We start from the raw sequence: 18536 nt of genomic DNA on the forward strand, positions 1-18536 counted from the left end.
GTGCACTGGCTTTAGGGCCCTGACTATTCCTTGCAGGTACCTTCCCAAACCTTTCCTTGCTCGGGCTCCCTTTCCTACAGTCAACTTGACACCCATCTTGGTATTTCTTGACAGTTTTGGCTCGGGAATTCTGTTTCCCTCAGCGACAAATATGGCATTGACAAATTGAAGAGATCGGAAGGAACATTCCATAGCATCTTTACTCACTTCAATATATGGTACGTCGGCAGAAATAGATGCTACAATGTCTTCTTCTCCCTCGACAGTGACCAAACAGCCATCCATGATGAATTTCACCTTTTGATGAAGGGATGATGAGACCGCTCCAGCAAAATAAATCCAAGGTATTCCCAAGAGACAATTGTATGATGGTGTAATGTCCATGACTTGAAACTCAACATCGTATATGTAGGGACCCACTTCTAAAGGGATCTCAATTTTTCTCATAACTTCTCGTCTTGTTCCATCGAATGCCCTTACTGTAGAATGGCAAGGCCTTAGATAGGACAAATCTATCAGAATCTTGGAAAGTGTGGCTAAAGGCATGACATTGAGTACCGATCCATTGTCGATGAGCACATTCGGTATTATATAGCCCTTACAACGGGTTGTGATATGCAATGCTTTCACTGAGCCTCTACCATTGGGCGGTATTTCATCATCATTAAAAGAAATGAAATTATCAGCATTCAGTTTGTTCACCCACCTATCTAGTTTTTCAACGGATACATTGTTTGCCACATAAGCTTGATTTAACACTTTCAGCAGAGCGTTCCGGTGTGGCTCTGAATTCAACAGCAAAGATAATACCGAGATTCGCGCTGACTGCTTACTCAATTGTTCTACCACGTTGTACTCACTGTGCTTGATAAATTTTAAGAATTCCTGTGCTTCCCCTCGTCCACAGGCTTTTTAGCTTCTTGTTCAGGCACAGTTTCATGCTCCTCTTCGGTCACATGCATCGGTGATTTTCCTTTCTGTTTCAAGTCACTATTCTTTACTGATTCGACCTCTTTGAATAACATCTTCCGCTACGAGTGAAATGACCTACTTCCCCAACGCTTCCAGTCATGGCTTTGGGTTTTTCATCTTCAGATGTGACGATATTAACGTCATATTTTCATGGTACTGCTTTATTGTCCTTATAGGGGAAAGGAGATGGTACCTCGATTATCACTTTTGGTTTCACTGGTTCCTTCTTCGCGTCATAATAAATTATTAACGGTTGGTCGGCGCTATACGGACAACCTGAGATTGATTGTCGGAGGTACATACTTCTTTCTCATTGGCCTCTTCGCCTTTATAAAAAATCCCAATCTCCTTATTGTCCATCATATTTTGCAGTAATCTCCTGAACTCTTTGCAGGATTGAATGTCGTGCCCCTCAATACTATAGAATTCACAAAAACTTGGATCTTTTGTATTCCTTCCCTCGAATACTCTGTTAAGATGACAAAGCGAACCCTTTTCAACTAGCACCTCCAAGATTTTCTACAGAGGTGTTCTTATTTCAGAAACCCGTCTTCTACTTTGTCGTTTGTCCTCCTCTCCTACTGCGCTCACATTCCTTTCGGCGTGGTTTGGGAATGGGTTCTCGGATGTACCGCCAGTGCCATCAAATCGCAGAATACCCGCATCGATAAGTCCTTGAACTCTCCTTTTGAAGGCCAGGCAGTTTTCCGTAGAGTGCCCTTGGTTTCCCGCATAGTATGCACAACTAGCGTTTGGGTCGTACCATTTCGGGTATGGGGGCCTCAATGGTACCATATAATGCGGGGATATCAATTGCTTCTCCAAAAATTTTGGGTACAGTTCCCCATATGACACAGGAATAGAGGTAAATTATGGTCTCTCAGAATTGGGTTTTGCTGGCCTCTGCTCGTTTTTGGGTTGACCTTGGACGGGTATTGTATTTTATGGGAATGTGGCGGTTGGTCTCGAGTTACTTGTGGAGCAAACGGGGTAAGAAGAGTAAGGAGGCGGTGTTTGGTAGTAAGGGGTTTGAGGAGGGTAATAGAAATTCGGAGGTGGATAATTTCGAGGTCGGGGTTGGTTTGGATATGGGTTAGGGGCATAACGGCTTCCCATTCTCACCATGTGGGCTTCTGGTTCTTTCTTCTTCGTGGGCGCTGCCCTTCTTGAACTTTCTTGACCTTCCATTCTACCGCTCTTGACGGCATTCTCAATGAGCTCACCAGATATTACAATATCCGCAAACTCTTTCGTGGCACTTCCCACTAATTTGTCATAAAATGGCGCATTTAAGGTGTTGATAAAAGAGAACGGTTATCTCCATTTTTGTTAGTGGGGGTTCCGCTTGGGCCGAGACTTCTCTCCATCTCTGCACATACTGTCTGAAGGTTTCTGATGGCTTTTTCTCCATCATTTGCAAGGTCATCCGGTCTGGCACCATATCCGACACATGCTTGTACTGCTCGCAAAATGCTGACGCCAAGTCCTTCCAGGATCGAATCTTTTCTCTACTGAGTTGGTTGTACCACCGAAGAGCTGACCCTGTTAGACTATCTTGAAAGCAATGTATAAGTAGCTTATCCTTGTTCACATAACCGGTCATTTTTCGACAGAACATGATGAGATGTGCTTTTGGGCACCTTGTCCCATCATACTTTTCAAAATCAGACGCCTTGAATTTCGGAGGCAAGATTAGATCAGGTACCAAACTGAGTTCTTTGGCACCTAGTGCGGAGAAGACTTCAGTGCCTTCTATTACTTTGAGTCTTTCCTCTAAACTTCTATATTTTGCATCATGATTATCCAATTTCAACTTGGCTACCTCTGCTGGGTTGTCCAGATCTGGAACTAGTGGATCAGCAGGGCTTGCCCCTAGGTTCGACACGAATATTCCTTGCCCCAGATTAGTGGGTGGAGCAGGTGGCATAGGTCGTTGTTCCAAGACTGTGGGTTCCCCTTAAGTATACCCTCTTTGTGTTGTATATGCGGGTGGTGGAGTGAATCCCGGGGGATAGAGTGGATCCTGATCGTGGTGAATTCTTGATTGAGGTTCCATAACATTGGGGTTCTGCACGGGTCCTTTTCCTTTGACCAAAGTTGTCATCATCTCCATCATTTTGGCCATCTGATCTCTTTGCTCGAGTGATTCCTCTCGAGATCTCACCATTAGGTCTCTCGTTTCTTGTTGCGATTTGGCCAGTTGCTCTTATAATTCCTTTTGAGCCCTTTCCATCCTTTCAATTCTCTCATTGAATTCAGCCTCCATTACTCTAGCTTGTCGGCGCGTTTTATACGGATGACGTGGTTCCAGTCTTGTGGTATTACAACTGCGAATTATATATTTTATCTTCATTGACCAAGTATCGGATATGCAATGTATGAATGAATGCATGAATGAATGCATGAATGTCAAATGAATGTCAGTCATGAATGAATATGCAAAAATTTGGTGTTAATTTCAAGATAGCCCCTATTTAGGCATTTCCTTAATCAAAGGAGTATTACACAATGTTTCAGTCACTCGTATAATTGACTCCTCCATTAGAAACCCGTTTTTGGCAACCAATCTCTAATCAACACCTTCCTAACAAGATGCCTTCGATGCATGATGAAAAATAAAAATACAGACAAATGACCTTGGTTAGCGCAACACATATAAACAGAGAAAAATTGTGGAAAATCTAACAAATTAAGCTACTTGGTCCAGTGGACTCGATTCCCTTGCTTAGAAAGCACAAATGTAAAAGAAATAGAAGGTAAGATGTGCTTTTCCCGTGTACTTATTTCGGTGACTACTAAACGAGCGGAGGTTCGGCATGGCTCTAGTTGGGTGGCTCGTATGGTTCACTATATGCGGTTTTGGTTCTAGACAGGTACTCGAATTGCTCGTACTATCATCTGCTAAGATTAGCACGAAGCCTCGGTCATAACCCATCACAGGCTCACGAGTTCAATTCGAGGGATTACATTTACTTATGCCTATGCGGAGGGACAAGTTAACTCACGAAATCATAAGTCATATGTAACCCGAAAGTATTCACTAGCCTGTACGGAGGGACGAGTTAACTCACGAAGGCATAGCATTTACTTTCACTTAAACGGACAGAGCCCGGGTAGAGAGCTTATGTTATGCAAAATGCAAGTGCACGGTGTGTGGGAGAAACTTGCAATCCTTCCATTTATTTTAAAACTACAAAACTAAAATGAAAGATAAAACAAATTAGGAGATACGTATGTATGATTTTTCGAAAACAAAACTTAAGGATCATGATTAAATATTAATTTGAACATGGAAATTTGAAAATTTTGACAACACGCGTTTCATTCAACTCGACTCTCAAAAATGGAGGTCCCCAGCGGAGTCGCCAGCTGTAGCGACGTAAAAATTTTTTTAATTAGTTTCGCTTGGTCACTAATTGTGGTGATTTATTAAGCATTTGAAAACCAACTTTCGATTTTATTAGCAAAGGGAGTCGCCACCGATCCTTTTTTATAGGTGTGATCGGATACCTAATAAAATTATTTTAAAATAAAAAGAAGGCCAAATTTAGGTCTACGTGAAAGTCCAGAGAAAAATTGGGGTTCGGAAGTCAGTTACGCGCGAGGAAGGTATTAGCACCCTCGCGACGCCCAAAATTGGTATCTCATAAACATGTGTTGACTTGATTTTCAAAAATACGAGTTCAATATAATATTTAATCGTGATCCGATTGAAAAATGAGAATTTTTAGTTTTCGATTTTTTTAGAAAGGGTGTCCCGTTTTTTAACACAAGCCGACGAATTTCACCCAACATAGCGATGAAATCGATGGCTTAATATTAAATCGGTACATTGCCTTATTTTTGAAATTAATTAAAACATGAGAAAAAATATTCCTAAAGTGAGAAATTAAAAATAGATAAAGGACGCAAAAAAATGATATCATTAATGAAAATATTAACATGGAATACTAGAATATTAGAATAACAATAATAATGATATTTACAAAATAAAAACAAATCATGTACTAATAATAAAATAGGAAAAATGATATACTTGGTAAAAATAATATAAAATAATAATATGTACATAAAAATACATATATATATGCATATAATAAAAGTATGTAATAATAATATCTACAATAAAAGAAAATATTAGGAAACGTACATAAAAAATATATACATAAAAAATTTACAACAATAATATAAAATAATGATATGTACAAAAATATATATATACATATGTACATAAAATATACACTAATATAATAATAGTTATAATAATACTAGCAATAGTAATAATTTGTAATAATAATATATACACAATATGGTATTTAAAATATATATATGTATATATAATAGTATTTAAGAATATATACATAAGAAATATATAACTAATGGCATTAAAAAATATATACATAATATATATAAAATACCTAAAAAAAAAGAAGGGGGAAAGAAGAGAGAAGGGAGGGGGAAAGGAAATCCGGCCAAGGGGGGCCGGTCACCGGCCGATCGTCGGCCGCCGCCCGTCACCGGCGCCGGCCACCGCCGGCCACTGCTCACGGTGGTCGGAAAAGGTAATTTTTTTCTTAACAATATATGTATATATAAAGAAAGAAAAAAACAACACAAAAAAAAGAAAGAAAAAAAGATTCGAAAGAAGAGGAAAAAAGAAAAAAATGCAACCTTTTTATTGATGTTTCTTTTGTGTTCAAAATTTGAAGGGATTTTTGTGTTTGTCTCCTTTTTCAATCTTTGTAAAATCCCCCCTTACATGATTTTTGAATGGCTTTTTATAGCCATCTTTTACATGATTTTCTATTATTTCTTTTTCTATTTTGTAGGTGGTGGTGGTAGACAATGGATATCAATAATGGGAGGAAAAATGGGGCAAGTGGGAAAGTGGTTAGGTGGCTAGGGTTTCTTGGTTTTTTTTTGGAGGGGGTTAGGTTTTTCTTTTTCTTTTTGGGTTAGGTTTTTTTTTTTGGTTAGGTTTTTTTTTTTGGGGAGGGCTTAATAGGCTTTTGAATTGGGTTTAATATTTGGGTTTTGTAATGGGTTTGGGTAGATGTAAATGGGTCATGGGTTAAGGGTTTTAGTGGGTTTAGAGGTTTGGTTGGGTTTTGATATAATCGGGCCCGGGCAATTTGGGCTTCTACAGTATTGATTTTCTGGCAAACAATTTAACGTGCAATGTTTACCAGTAGTGTCCAATTAGATTGAGTTTTCAATTTTTATAAAGTATGATGGCTAAGGGTTAATTTGGATGAGCGATGGGGTATGATGTAATTTGTTTAGTTTACTTTTTATCACACGCTATAGTATTGTTACAGTATCTAGTCTTATCACCACCGTTATTTTTACACTAATCGCTAGTAAATACACTGTCTATCCAAATCCATCCTAAATTTTTGCAAATCAAAATAAAAAGATTAACTTTTTTTATATAAAATAAGAAGATGATATTTATATTTATAATTAAACCCTCTCTTTATGTATACATTTTATTCCAGGTTTAGGTTTGAAAAAATTTCCAGTCAAAATAAGACAACAACGAGAAAAAGAAAATGAGAGAGGTTTAAGAAATTTTCCAGTCAAAATTTGTTTTTATAATGTTAATTGAAAATAGGTTAAAATGAGCTATTAGTATCTGAACTTTGACAAAATTTAAGATTTAGTTCATATACTTAAAAAATTAGAAATTCAATTTTCTTATATTTTTTAAAATTTGTCAATTTAGCATGTTTATTTTTAATTATATGACTGGTCACATGAGTACATTTAATCAACATGCCAAATTGACAAATTTTAATAGAAATTACTTGCGATTTTAATGATTGAATTAAAATTTATATATAAAAATAGTTAGAGAAATTAATTTCTAACTTTTTAAGTACACAGACTAAGAATAAATTTTAACCTTTAAAATAAATTTCAAATACCAAAAAATTAAACTAAGTCGACTGTTAAGTTAGGTTGAATTCTGATTTTATTGTCTTAAAGCTAGCAAATCTGTCTAAATTTTTATATAAAATGAGCTATTGATTTCTATCAATTAGTAAAACGGATCGGACCAAGACGCAATTTTTTATCTAACTATTGACTCTGTAAATATTTATTTTTTGTCCAAATATATTTTTTAAATTTAATATTTTTATCGTAACTCTTTTAAATAGTAAATAAATCTTCAAAATTAAATGAATAGTTCAATAGATAGAAAACCTAAAGCCAAAATAAGTTTTTTTTATTATACAGTTTTCAAAATACTTATAAATCTTCTAACACTCAAATTCATAACCTCCAAATTATTGTAATGATAATGGTACCGAATGAAGTAATACTAATTTAATTAAACCTAAAATAATTAGCTCAACAAGTAAGAAACTCTTTAAAATTAAACTTGAAACTTAGGGTCTGTTTGATAGGGGGAAAATATTTTCTAAAATTAGTTTTCCACATTTTCCGGTGTTTGTTTGTTGGAAAATATTTTCCCTATGTAAAATCAATTACAAACACGGGAAATAGTAGCCTTTAGTTTTGGAAAATGTCTTACTGTTTCTGATTCGGTAAGACATTTTCAGGAAAATTTTCCTTTCCCTTTCCCTTCCCCTTCCCCTTCCCCTATCCTTGACACCTGATCTTCTGCTTGCCATCAGCCAACACCGATTCTTAACACCAGACACCGGCGTTCATCAAGTCTGGGAATTCTGCCCTGAATCAGGAACCCCAGAAGGTGGAAATGGCTTTTTGTGCGTATTCCTTCAGATGAGGTTAAATGAAGAAAATGAAAGATGCTTACTCTACCTGGATGCTTTTACGAGAAAGCCGCTTATAGCAACAGCAGAAAGGCAACTGCTGGAACGCCATATACCTGCCATTCTTGATAAGGTGTGAATTGAATTTTTGGTTGTTCTTTGTGCTTTGAACACCTTGAATTTGCATCTTCTTAGTAGCTATGGTTTCTCTAATTTGTGCAGGGATTTATGATGCTGATGGATGGACACCGTATCGAGGACCTTCAGAGGATGTACTCACTGTTTTCAAGGGTCAATGCAAATCACTCAGGCAGGCCATAAGCTCATATATTCGGAGAACTGGGCAGAGCATTGTCATGGATGAAGAGAAAGACAAGGACATGGTGTCTTCCTTGTTAGAATTCAAGGCTTCACTTGACTCCATATTAGAAGAAAGCTTTTCCAAGAATGAGGCATTTTGCAACACCATTAAGGATTCTTTTGAGCATCTAATTAATCTTCGTCAGGTTAGCATGTTTGTCCTTTGTATTTAGAGATTATTTTATTTTTAAACTGCATGTTCATTTACCTTTAAACCAGTAAAGTAAATTCCTAATTTAGATCATCATATTTTGAACTTGACTGATGGTCGAACTTTATTGTGTTTAATAGAATCGACCTGCTGAGCTTATTGCTAAGTTTCTGGATGAAAAGCTTCGTGATGGTAATAAGGGTACTTTTGAAGAGGAATTAGAGGGTACACTTGATAAAGTTTTGGTTTTATTCAAGTTCATCCAGGTAGAGTTTCCCACAAAAATGATTAAATTTACTTTTTTCCCCCAAGTAACAGTTTTCCTTTTGTGCATTTCTTTCTTTCTTGCCTCACTAGTTAATGCTAGAGTTGTGAATGGCATTTTTGTTGATAATTAAGGGCAAGGATGTTTTTGAAGCATTCTATAAGAAAGATCTTGCTAAAAGGCTGCTGTTAGGGAAGAGTGCTTCTATTGATGCAGAGAAATCCATGATTTCTAAGGTCAGTATGTTCTTCGCATTAAATGGTGTGTCTTCAGAAGATTGTATTAAATTGTTAATTTGTTATGTTCTTGCGATGCTACAGCTGAAGACAGAGTGTGGCAGCTAGTTTACAAACAAACTTGAAGGAAAGTTTAAGGTTTACCTCTATATCCTTTTTTGTATAAGTTTGTAAAAGAAATGCATTCCATAGGTTACCATTGGAATTTCTAATCATCAATCTGGTGAACTGCATCCTTTAGGGTTTTGTAAACATGGGCAGTCCATAACTTTTATATCCACTAAGAGTCTAAGAATATGTTACCTGTTAGTGGTGGTATTGTCTCCAGTAGTGTTACCCCTCATGACATGAGTTGGATTAATTATGTGTAATTCCTGTAAGCAGAATGTGTTGAACTAATGACCATGTAATAAGTTTGTTGTGCCTGAGGGTAGATCATATAAATATATAAGAAAATAATTGAATCATGTCAGAGTAGAAGAGAAAAGTACTCAGCAAGTTAAATTATCTTCTATTTCTTGGAGTACCTACTTGTGTACTGGTTGATGTAAGATCAAACAATTTACATAATATATGGAGTTTGTGTGATACTGAAATTTATTTTTGTGACTAGATTCTTAGGTCTAAAATATGTTCACATGCAAACAACATTTACTCTTAAATTTTGTGCACTTTAGTGGACTACCCAGAAATCTAAAATATGTTCACATGTAAACAACATTCCACTTGTTGAGTAGATATTATTTTATGAACTAAAGACATAATTATGTTATTATTGTCTGCTAGCTCTCTGGAAAATATTATGTTATGAACTAATTTTAATGGGTTCTTTAGTTGTCCTAATTCTTGGCAGAGCACTCAAGTCTGTGTAGCTGCTGTAAACATGGACAAATATCAATATGCAGGCTTTAGGTGGGTGAGCCATTAGTACATTTATGCCCATAAAGAACCTACGTCACATTACATTACATTAAAGGTTTCAATAAGTTCATTAAACAAATTTACAAATGAAAGATTGTAAATTTAGTGAAGAATGTATCTGTTTCGATCTTGGTTTAAAGTTTTTATGACATAGAATTGCATGCAATGCTGATATTTTCCTTTGGAGCAAATTGAGTTCTTTTTGGCTTTCTACAATAAATAGACTATGTTTCTAGCATTACTGTTTTATTTTTCAAAGAGTTGTATATTGCCTTTGGGTCCATAATTTGATTCCTTTTTTTATGTGTTCTTACTAATATAAGTTTTCTATTTCTGTTTGTTTGAAGTTCATGAGCATGTTTTGTATAAACATGAACAACTGTTGCAATGTATGGAGGTTGTTCATGTCTTTTTTAAATGATGATCCTGATGAATCATGTTTGTGAACATATTATCTTGTCAAGGTTATAAATAGTAATTTCAAATTCCCAATAGATTTGGTTAATCTTGCTTTTTAATTTGATGTGCCCGTTTTTAGAACATTGCTTTGTTATCTGATATATCTTTTATGGAAGGTTTCTTGATTCTTACACATTGCTTCCTTTGGAGTGGAAGGAGCTGTCATTCTAATAATCGTCAAATACTAATACAGATTATTGTAGTTCTTCTATAAGAATGATTATGGTTGGAAAAATTTCTGAGACTGTCATGTTTGGACTTTTGTCAACTCCTAATTCAGTCTCGTTTTGTTAGTTCATTGGTAGTTAATTTAGGGTTGAAGATATTGACACTTTTATGTGCTGTAATATTATGCACTTGAACAATGTTGTTACTATGTGGTGTACTACTAATTATGTATTTGGATAATATTATTTCTAGTACTCATTATGGTTTCGAAGTAATTTATAATTATTCAATATTCTTACTAGTACTCATTGTGGATAATACTTTTTTTAATTTATAACGATCAATATTGTAGCTTATTATTGAGTATTATTATAAATAAATCATTGCAATATATGTAAAAACAATTTAAAATATAAAAAATTATTAATATATATTAATATATGTAAAAAATAACTTTTCCGGAAAATATTTTCAGGAAATCTGTCAAACAGCAGAAAATATTTTACACAAATTCAATCAAACACCAGAAAATATTTTCCAGTAAGTCATTTTACAGAAAAGTAAAACATTTTTCAGAAATCATTTTACGGAAAACATTTTACTGCCAATCAAACAGACCCTTAATCAAATTAACAAGCAAGAAACTCTTGAAAATTAAATTGAAAAATGAATCCAATTAATTGATACTCATGTGAAAGAGATCAAATGAAAAAAAAATTGTATGATAAAAATGTTCTAATTATAATATATATTTTTGGTGAAAATTTAAAAAAAATACAAGTTCAAAGAAAATTAGACCCTCAAAAAGGAGGATCCTTAAACAATCTTAAAGCTGGTCTTCTATCACGAACGATCTTGACTATACTATCTACAGATATGTTTTCTTCTCGGAGAATATGTTGAATCTTTCACTGTTTTATCGTTGATAGGATCAAATGAAGTCTTCTGAGAAGAGTTGAATTCGAAATTCTAGAAGTACCCTCCTGAATTGAGACCTTTTTGAATATCTTATTTACGATAATCTTTAATTCATCAAAGATATCCTAAAGTTCGGCATCATAATAAACACTTTAGTATTGATTATTTTTTCATACACTGGCATTAATTAACATTTTCTGTTCTAAAGGATTTCAATTAAAAACAATTATGGATCTCATAATTATTAAGAGTTAATTAATTCTTAGAGAAATATTAAAAACCCCAATTGGCAAGAAACCTAATGAAAAGATGGGCGAGAAATGTAGTTAATAGAAAATGGGTTAATAATGGCCTTTTGGGTCTACGCTTTAAAGGAATATTGATAAACCCAAACATTTATTTTTGTTTTAAAGATTACTTATTGAAGACAATAATGAATGTACCTAAACAAAAATTGCTTTTCAATAATAATTTATTTTTAGGAAAATATTATTCTCCATCTTACTAAAATACTACTTGATTGAGCCAAATTCAACATTAACGCTATTGTAAGTTACAAAGTACATTTACTCATAGATGGAGTTGGATGAAATTAGATTCAAATTATTCTTATTTTAGACTTTGAATTTGAAAAGTTGTAATTATTATTTAAAATATATTAAAATTTTAAAAAATAAAAGAATATTTTGGATATAAGTTTTAGCTCCTTCAAGAATTTTTTTTTAAATTTTTGAAAAATACAAACGTCCGAATTCTTGATATGAATGAATAATTTTTAACTTTTTTCTCCTTAAAATATTGATAATTTTAATGACTTATTTTATAATTACTCAAATCCACTTAATTGCTTAAATAATCTACTTTTAGATGATACCCAGAAGAAAGTTATGTATCAAGCTTTATGCGAGTAGGTTAATAAAAGCATATTCCTCTTTCGACCAAAAAATATAGACTTATATGTACGACATTGATGTGTGTTATGTCTTAACGTTCTTTTATTAGTTAATATTATTTCACGTCCATAATATTTGTGGAACAAATTAATTAACAATGATTTTGTTTAAAATGGTAAAATTAACATAGTAAAATTATGATATTTTGGGTTCAAATCTCATGATTCTCAAAACGCATGCATAATTTATCAAAATATAAAAAAGATATAAGTACTATGATGTGTGACGTGGTGGTTTCATCTTTACTCTTAACCATGTGATTGAGGATTTGATTATTACTCACGATAATGAAACATATTAAAAATAATAAATTTTTGATAATTTTACAATTAAATTGAAATTGATTAATGACTTATTTAACTCAATTAAATACATTATCATATATATATATATATATCTAAAGAAAGAAATAAGGTGATGTGGTTGGACAGGATAATCTAAACCCAAACAAAGTTCATGCTCTGTATCTAAGCCTATATGACTCAGTTATTGTAATGTGGTCGCACATCAAAAGCTTCTACTATTCCATCATTCACGAAATGGTAGATGTGATATCTTTAGCAGTTTAAAGGAGGTGAGGGAAGATGATCCATTGAAATGTGGATTTCTATTTATCAAATTATTAACATGAACAAATAAACAAATATTAGTGGCGCGTACGTTGAACAAAACCAAAGAAGAATAACAAGCTCAACACACGCCGTTACATCTAACAACATTTCTTTGTTTACATCTAAACCGGCACAAACGGCGCCGGTTCGTAACAAAACGGAGCCGCTGGATGTTGCCACATTGCAAAAACACGCTTCTGACGCTCCGTTGTCTGGTTTTGCCGCTGCTGCTCTTTTCTCGGTAGCTCTTCTCTTTTCTCTGTCATCCCCAGAACAATCGAGGGAGGCGAAGGAGGAACCGGTGATAAGAGAGGGATCGCAACGTTCCAGTTCGAAACCGGACTAATCCGTATAGAAGCCGGAGCACACCGTTGAAGTCGACTAGGTTGCCGCTGATCGGAGCCGTCGACGGCGGAGCTTTTTCTCGGTGTTGTTGACATGTATGAGGTGAAATCTGACTGTTTTTGTGATTTATTTGAGAGGAAAAGGAAATTATTTTTTGAGAGAAAAGATGGAAGTACATTGATTGAGTTGGGAGATTTATATAGGGAGGGGAAAGCGTGTGGAGCGCACGTGGAAAGGTTGGCATAGCCGTCAGTTTATTGGCTTGGCTTTTACAGCTAACAGCTAACAGCTGTGCATATTTACGAAATTATAGGGAACTCTTTGACTTTGACCGGAAAAATTTTAGGAATTTAATTAAAAAACTATTTAAAATTTTTTTATTAACTCATTGAGTAGTTAAAATTAATACTATATATCATTCACTATTTGTACTGCCTATATTAATCAAAAGCTCTCTCTCATTTTCTTCTACAATTCATTTTTTATTTTCATAAAACAACTTTAAACATCACGAATTTACAAGTCAAAATTCAAATAGTTTTTTTCTCCTGTCTCTGACACTAACTGTTAGATCGACTTGGATCTAAGGTAAGTCCTTATACTTGTCGATGGATACTAATCCAACATATTGATTGTCGAATCGTTGTTTAGAGCTCACTAACTGGACCTTTTTTTTAAAAAAAAAACTTACCTACCCAATGACTTGTTCAATGACCATTTTATAACTTTTTGAAGTTAAATGACCAAAACATAAACTTATTAATAATTTAATGACCTTTTTAAGTGTAGTTACTCTTTTCTTTTCGGTACAACTCACATATCACCGGCAGAAACAAATCAATGTCCCACACTCTTGCTAGTAAGCAATCCCTGCAACAATTTTATACAACAATTTTATACTGGATATAAGTTGCTAATTGATATAATATTTTTTGAGCACAGGGAATGAATGGAATATATTGTTAATTTAAATCTCCGGTGAGGAAAATCTCGAATACACAAACGAAACTCAAACAGAAAAAGAAGAAAAAAGACAAGGCTCTAAGGCGTGTATCAAGCCACTGTCTTTAAAGTTATATTTGCCCCCACCTATCTTCGGTGTGCAAATGAGTTCCAAGCAAATTAACCTCGAGGATACAATGAAGCCAATGACTATTTGCGTTTTGCACTGACGAGAATAGTCCACTACGTACTGAGCAATATATAACAAGAAACTCAATTTCTACAAAGGATTTTTGCAATAATACTTTATAGAATAATCTAATAATATTAGAAAATGAAGGAAGGAAAGAAAGGATAATAGAATTTGTTGGTGTATTTTCCAAATGAAATCTCATTCCTATTTATAGAAATTTTCATATCTCTTCGTAGAGACATCTTTCAATAGGTGTCTTTTTGAATAATAATATCCTTAAAAATAAACACATAATTATTCATTTAATATTATAACTATTTAAATAATATTATTTAAATAGTTATAATTCTTTTTCGGAAAATTAAATAACATAACTTTTGATTAATTACATCTATTCATTTATGGTTATTGGAACACTATAAATATTTAAAAATGTTCCAACATGTGATGAATTCTTGTATGGAATATGCAAACTTGACTGTATAACCAAGTATGGGAATGAGGCTGCTGGATTTGTTCCCAAACTGGAAACTCATGGAGCTGGTTGCTGCTGCCATCATCCTCGTTAGGAATTGAGAATTTACTAGATTTGTACCCTCACTATGCATATATGTAAATGCGAAAGCTGTAAAGGTCCCTTTGCTTAACAATTTCCTGAAACATACACATCCAACTGAGTTGTCACCAATATACAAAAGAAAAAACCACTAAACATCCATAGACATTGTTCAAGCTGAGCATAGGGACTTTAGATACATTCATGCACTATTTCTTTACTTTTTAATCTGTGAATAGTATAAAATAAAAAATTAATTTTAAAATTAAACCTAAATTTGAATTAATTATGTAATGTTATATATAAAATTTAATTTTGTATAACTATATACATAAATGATTCCCAACTTCATATTATTTATATTTTTTTAAAGGAAAGGAGGTAGTGAGTGGATTAAACTCAAAGTTGATGTTAATTGAGGGCTTAATATCAAGTCGTTTACCATTTAACCCATAGTTTAATCACACAAAATTACATTTGTCAAATTAAAAAAATAAGTGAAGTTGTTTGTTTTATGCAATTAAATTAAAATTAATTTCCATCTCTACCTTCTTAATGGGTACCTTAGAAAAGTAAAAAAAAAAAAAAATTATGGAGAAAAATATAACAAACTAAAATTGACTAAGTGCATTTAATCAAGGTGTATCTTTTATTTATATATATATATATATATTAATCTGAATCTATTTGCCAACGAGATTCCTTTTATATGAGAACAATATGTTTAATAATTATTTAAATTTTAAACATATTTTATAATTAACCATTTATTTATTTAAAAAATATTTGTAACGAAAAAATTAATTGTCGACACTCTAACTTTTTTTTTAAATTAGGCAATAATGCAGTAATTTCCAAGCAAATTGAACATCATTCGCAAAAATCATTTTAAGTAAAAAATTATTTTAAGAAAAGGCTGAGCCGAATAAAATATTGTGAAGCCATTCCACCTCCAAAGTCGGAAAACACGCCTCAATTGACCTACTAAAAATAAAAAATAAAAAATAAAACCGGCTTGTCGACTTCGGCTGCGGGGCCGCAACTATAAGCCGTGTAGGGTTAGTGTACACGCCATTGGGTTTTGACGCTTTTTTATATAAATAATATAAAAAATTAATTAATTATAAAAATGAGTTGGGATAAATTATTTACAAAAATAAGCTATTTTCAACGGTGTTTGTCGTTTGACACATTGATAGTATCATCTTCTTTTTTTTAGTAATCATGGCTTAATCAAGAGTTAAAATTTTTTTTTGTGTCGTTATTATGTCAAGTGATATTAGTTTATATTTTTTCAAAATGCTCATGAAAATATAAGTATATCGATGGAGAAAATAAAAAAAAATATTGTCAGTGTGTCAAGCAATACCGGTCAAATTTAAAAAAAAAATATTAACTAAAAAAACTACAAATTAAAAAAATGTGATTGATGCTTCGACTGTATCGAGACACCAATTATTTTTTTTTTCGCGTTTATAAAGGTGGCAATGGTCTCTCCTTGCCCCAACACCATCACCGGGAGTTTAAGAAAAAGAAAATTTGTGGGCCGTTTTGTGTTAGTGTTTAAGGGAAGAAATTACTTATGTAGAAGTTGTAGGGAGAGAGTGATAAAATTAAGGTATGTTCTTTAATGATAGTTTGTATATTATATGTTTGTTTATTAAATAATTATTGAAATTTAAATTTAATATTTAAGATTGTTTGTGAAAAATTTGTTATGTGTTGTAGTTTTTGGGATAAATTATGATAGTTTTAAGTATATATTATTAATATTTTTCTTAATTTTAATATGTAATGTTTAAAGATTATATTTTTATTTGTAAAAAAAAAAGCAGTTTCAGTTGGATTTTTGTGGAGAAAAAAAATGTATGGTTTTTTTAGTAGTAAAATGGTGGAATTACGATTGATTCATGAAATAATACACCAATAATGAGAAATCTGATTACGACATGTGCCGAGATCTCAGAATGAAGCTGCGGGTTGCTTGGCCAAAATAGCCACTCATCTTGCTAATTTATAATTATTTGTTGCTCCTCTAAATGCAGTGAAGAACATTTTGTTAGAGGATCATAATAAAGCTTTGATTTTGTAATGAAACCTATGGTTATAATCACATAAATTGTTGTTTATTTTCTACCAAAAAATATATATGTTTATATTGTTATTTTTATGTTTGTAATTTCTATTATACTAGATTAGTTAGGTTGATATTTCTATAATTTTTAATAAATATAGATTTCAACTGCAAGAATATTTTTTTATGCGTATATGATTATATCGATTATTTTAATTTTTTTGTTTAACTGGTGATTAATTATTTAAAATGATATATTTATTCAATTTTATTTGTGCAGATATCGAAATGGATTCTCTAATCAAAGCTATCAACCACACTACAATGATGATTAATGTGCCAATAAAAAAAATTATTATTTGTTTTTCATGGGTATATTTATACAGTTGCACGTCATTTTTTATTTAATTGGAAGAATTTAAATAGTGCGGTAATTTAATATGGACTGCTGCGTGTTGAGGGCATGTGTCCACGGCTCGAGCTACCGACTGGACGAATATTTTTTTCCATACTTGGATGCTACCAAATTTGGAATAGTGGCATTGATTCGGATGTTTGAGTTGACGGTCAACTTAATATCCACATTGACTAAGCGATGATGCTCGGAGACCCACACATTTTATTTGCCTTGTGGGGAGTGCACCATCACCTTGGAAGATGTTGCATTGCAACTCGGGCTTCTAGTTGAGAATAATGCGCTCACATGTTCAAGTAAAGTGCTTGAACCTACGACGCTTTGCTATCAGTTGCTTGGACACTCGCCTGGTGATGGTGAAGCTAGGTTTACAAGTTTGAAATTTTTCTGGTTAAAGGAAAATTTCAAAACCTTATTGAGTAGTGCCACTGAGTGGGCAAGATGTGCGTTGCTCAGGCATATATATTGCAGCTGATAGGGGGTACTTATGCCGGACGAAAATAATAATAAAGTCTACATGGTGTACTTGCCTCTATTGTCTGATTTGCAACCTGCCCATTCGTATAGTTGTGGTTCAGCAATATTGGCAACGTTGTATCGTGACATCTTGCAAACTCAACAAACAACTTAACTAGTTTAGTGTTCATGTTCTAGTCGAGCAATAAAGTGCGATAATTGTCTCCATGCTGTCATCGTCTATAAGTTCCATCTCGGTATATTTCCACGGATTTAACGAAATTGGAAATTTGTTTCATATCATTGACTTTTATATTTTTATTAAACCTCATTCCTATTTGTTGGCGAGATTCAAATATACAACCAACAAAAAAGTGAATAAAATATTTGATTTCGAAAAATTAAGTGATTGAAACGAAAAAAAATTAATAATTGAATGACCAAAATAAAACAAACTGAATATTAATCTAACTATTCTTGTACTTCACTATAAAATTAACAATTGAAAATTTTAAATATTAATAAAATAATCATGAAAAAGTGTTGTTGTAGGCCAATTTTGGCCCGTTTACAAAATACCCGGGCCCATTAAACCATTGCGAGAGGTGAGTTGAGCCTTGGCTCACGTGTTGAGTCACTTTTAATTTCTGTTTTTATGTTTGTTTTTTAAATCAACTCATATTGCGGGAGGTGAGTTGAGCCTCGGGGCACGCTGAGGTATTTTCAATTACTGTTTGTCAAAAATCAACTCATACTGCAAGAGGTGAGCTGAGCCTCAGGACATGCTGAGGTATTTTCGAT

At 33.1% G+C, this 18536-nt stretch overlaps 1 protein-coding gene, 1 non-coding gene and 1 pseudogene across 2 annotated transcripts; 2 read left to right on the plus strand and 1 right to left on the minus strand.

Annotated features, from left to right (window-relative positions):
* Positions 1-1844: 1844 nt before the first annotated feature.
* LOC107923189 (cullin-4-like) lies at positions 1845-9309 on the plus strand (annotated as a pseudogene).
* Positions 9310-9581: 272 nt separating this feature from the next.
* Positions 9582-9687, plus strand: LOC121216662 (small nucleolar RNA snoR103). Its single transcript, XR_005912846.1, has one exon. It is a non-coding gene; the product is annotated as a small nucleolar RNA snoR103 (small nucleolar RNA).
* Positions 9688-12731: 3044 nt separating this feature from the next.
* On the minus strand, positions 12732-13269 carry LOC107923165 (uncharacterized protein At4g14450, chloroplastic). The gene has a single exon (XM_016853379.2). It carries the CDS (start codon positions 13192-13194, stop codon positions 12877-12879), a length of 318 nt encoding a protein of 105 aa, XP_016708868.1. The 5' UTR covers positions 13195-13269; the 3' UTR covers positions 12732-12876.
* Positions 13270-18536: the final 5267 nt, after the last annotated feature.

This window comes from Gossypium hirsutum, chromosome A02, assembly GCF_007990345.1.
Source record: "Gossypium hirsutum isolate 1008001.06 chromosome A02, Gossypium_hirsutum_v2.1, whole genome shotgun sequence".
Taxonomy (NCBI): Eukaryota; Viridiplantae; Streptophyta; class Magnoliopsida; order Malvales; family Malvaceae; genus Gossypium; species Gossypium hirsutum.

Excerpts from the sequence above, each read along its gene's own strand:
- LOC107923165 (XM_016853379.2), bottom strand. The coding sequence starts at position 13,194 with ATGTCAACAACACCGAGAAAAAGCTCCGCCGTCGACGGCTCCGATCAG.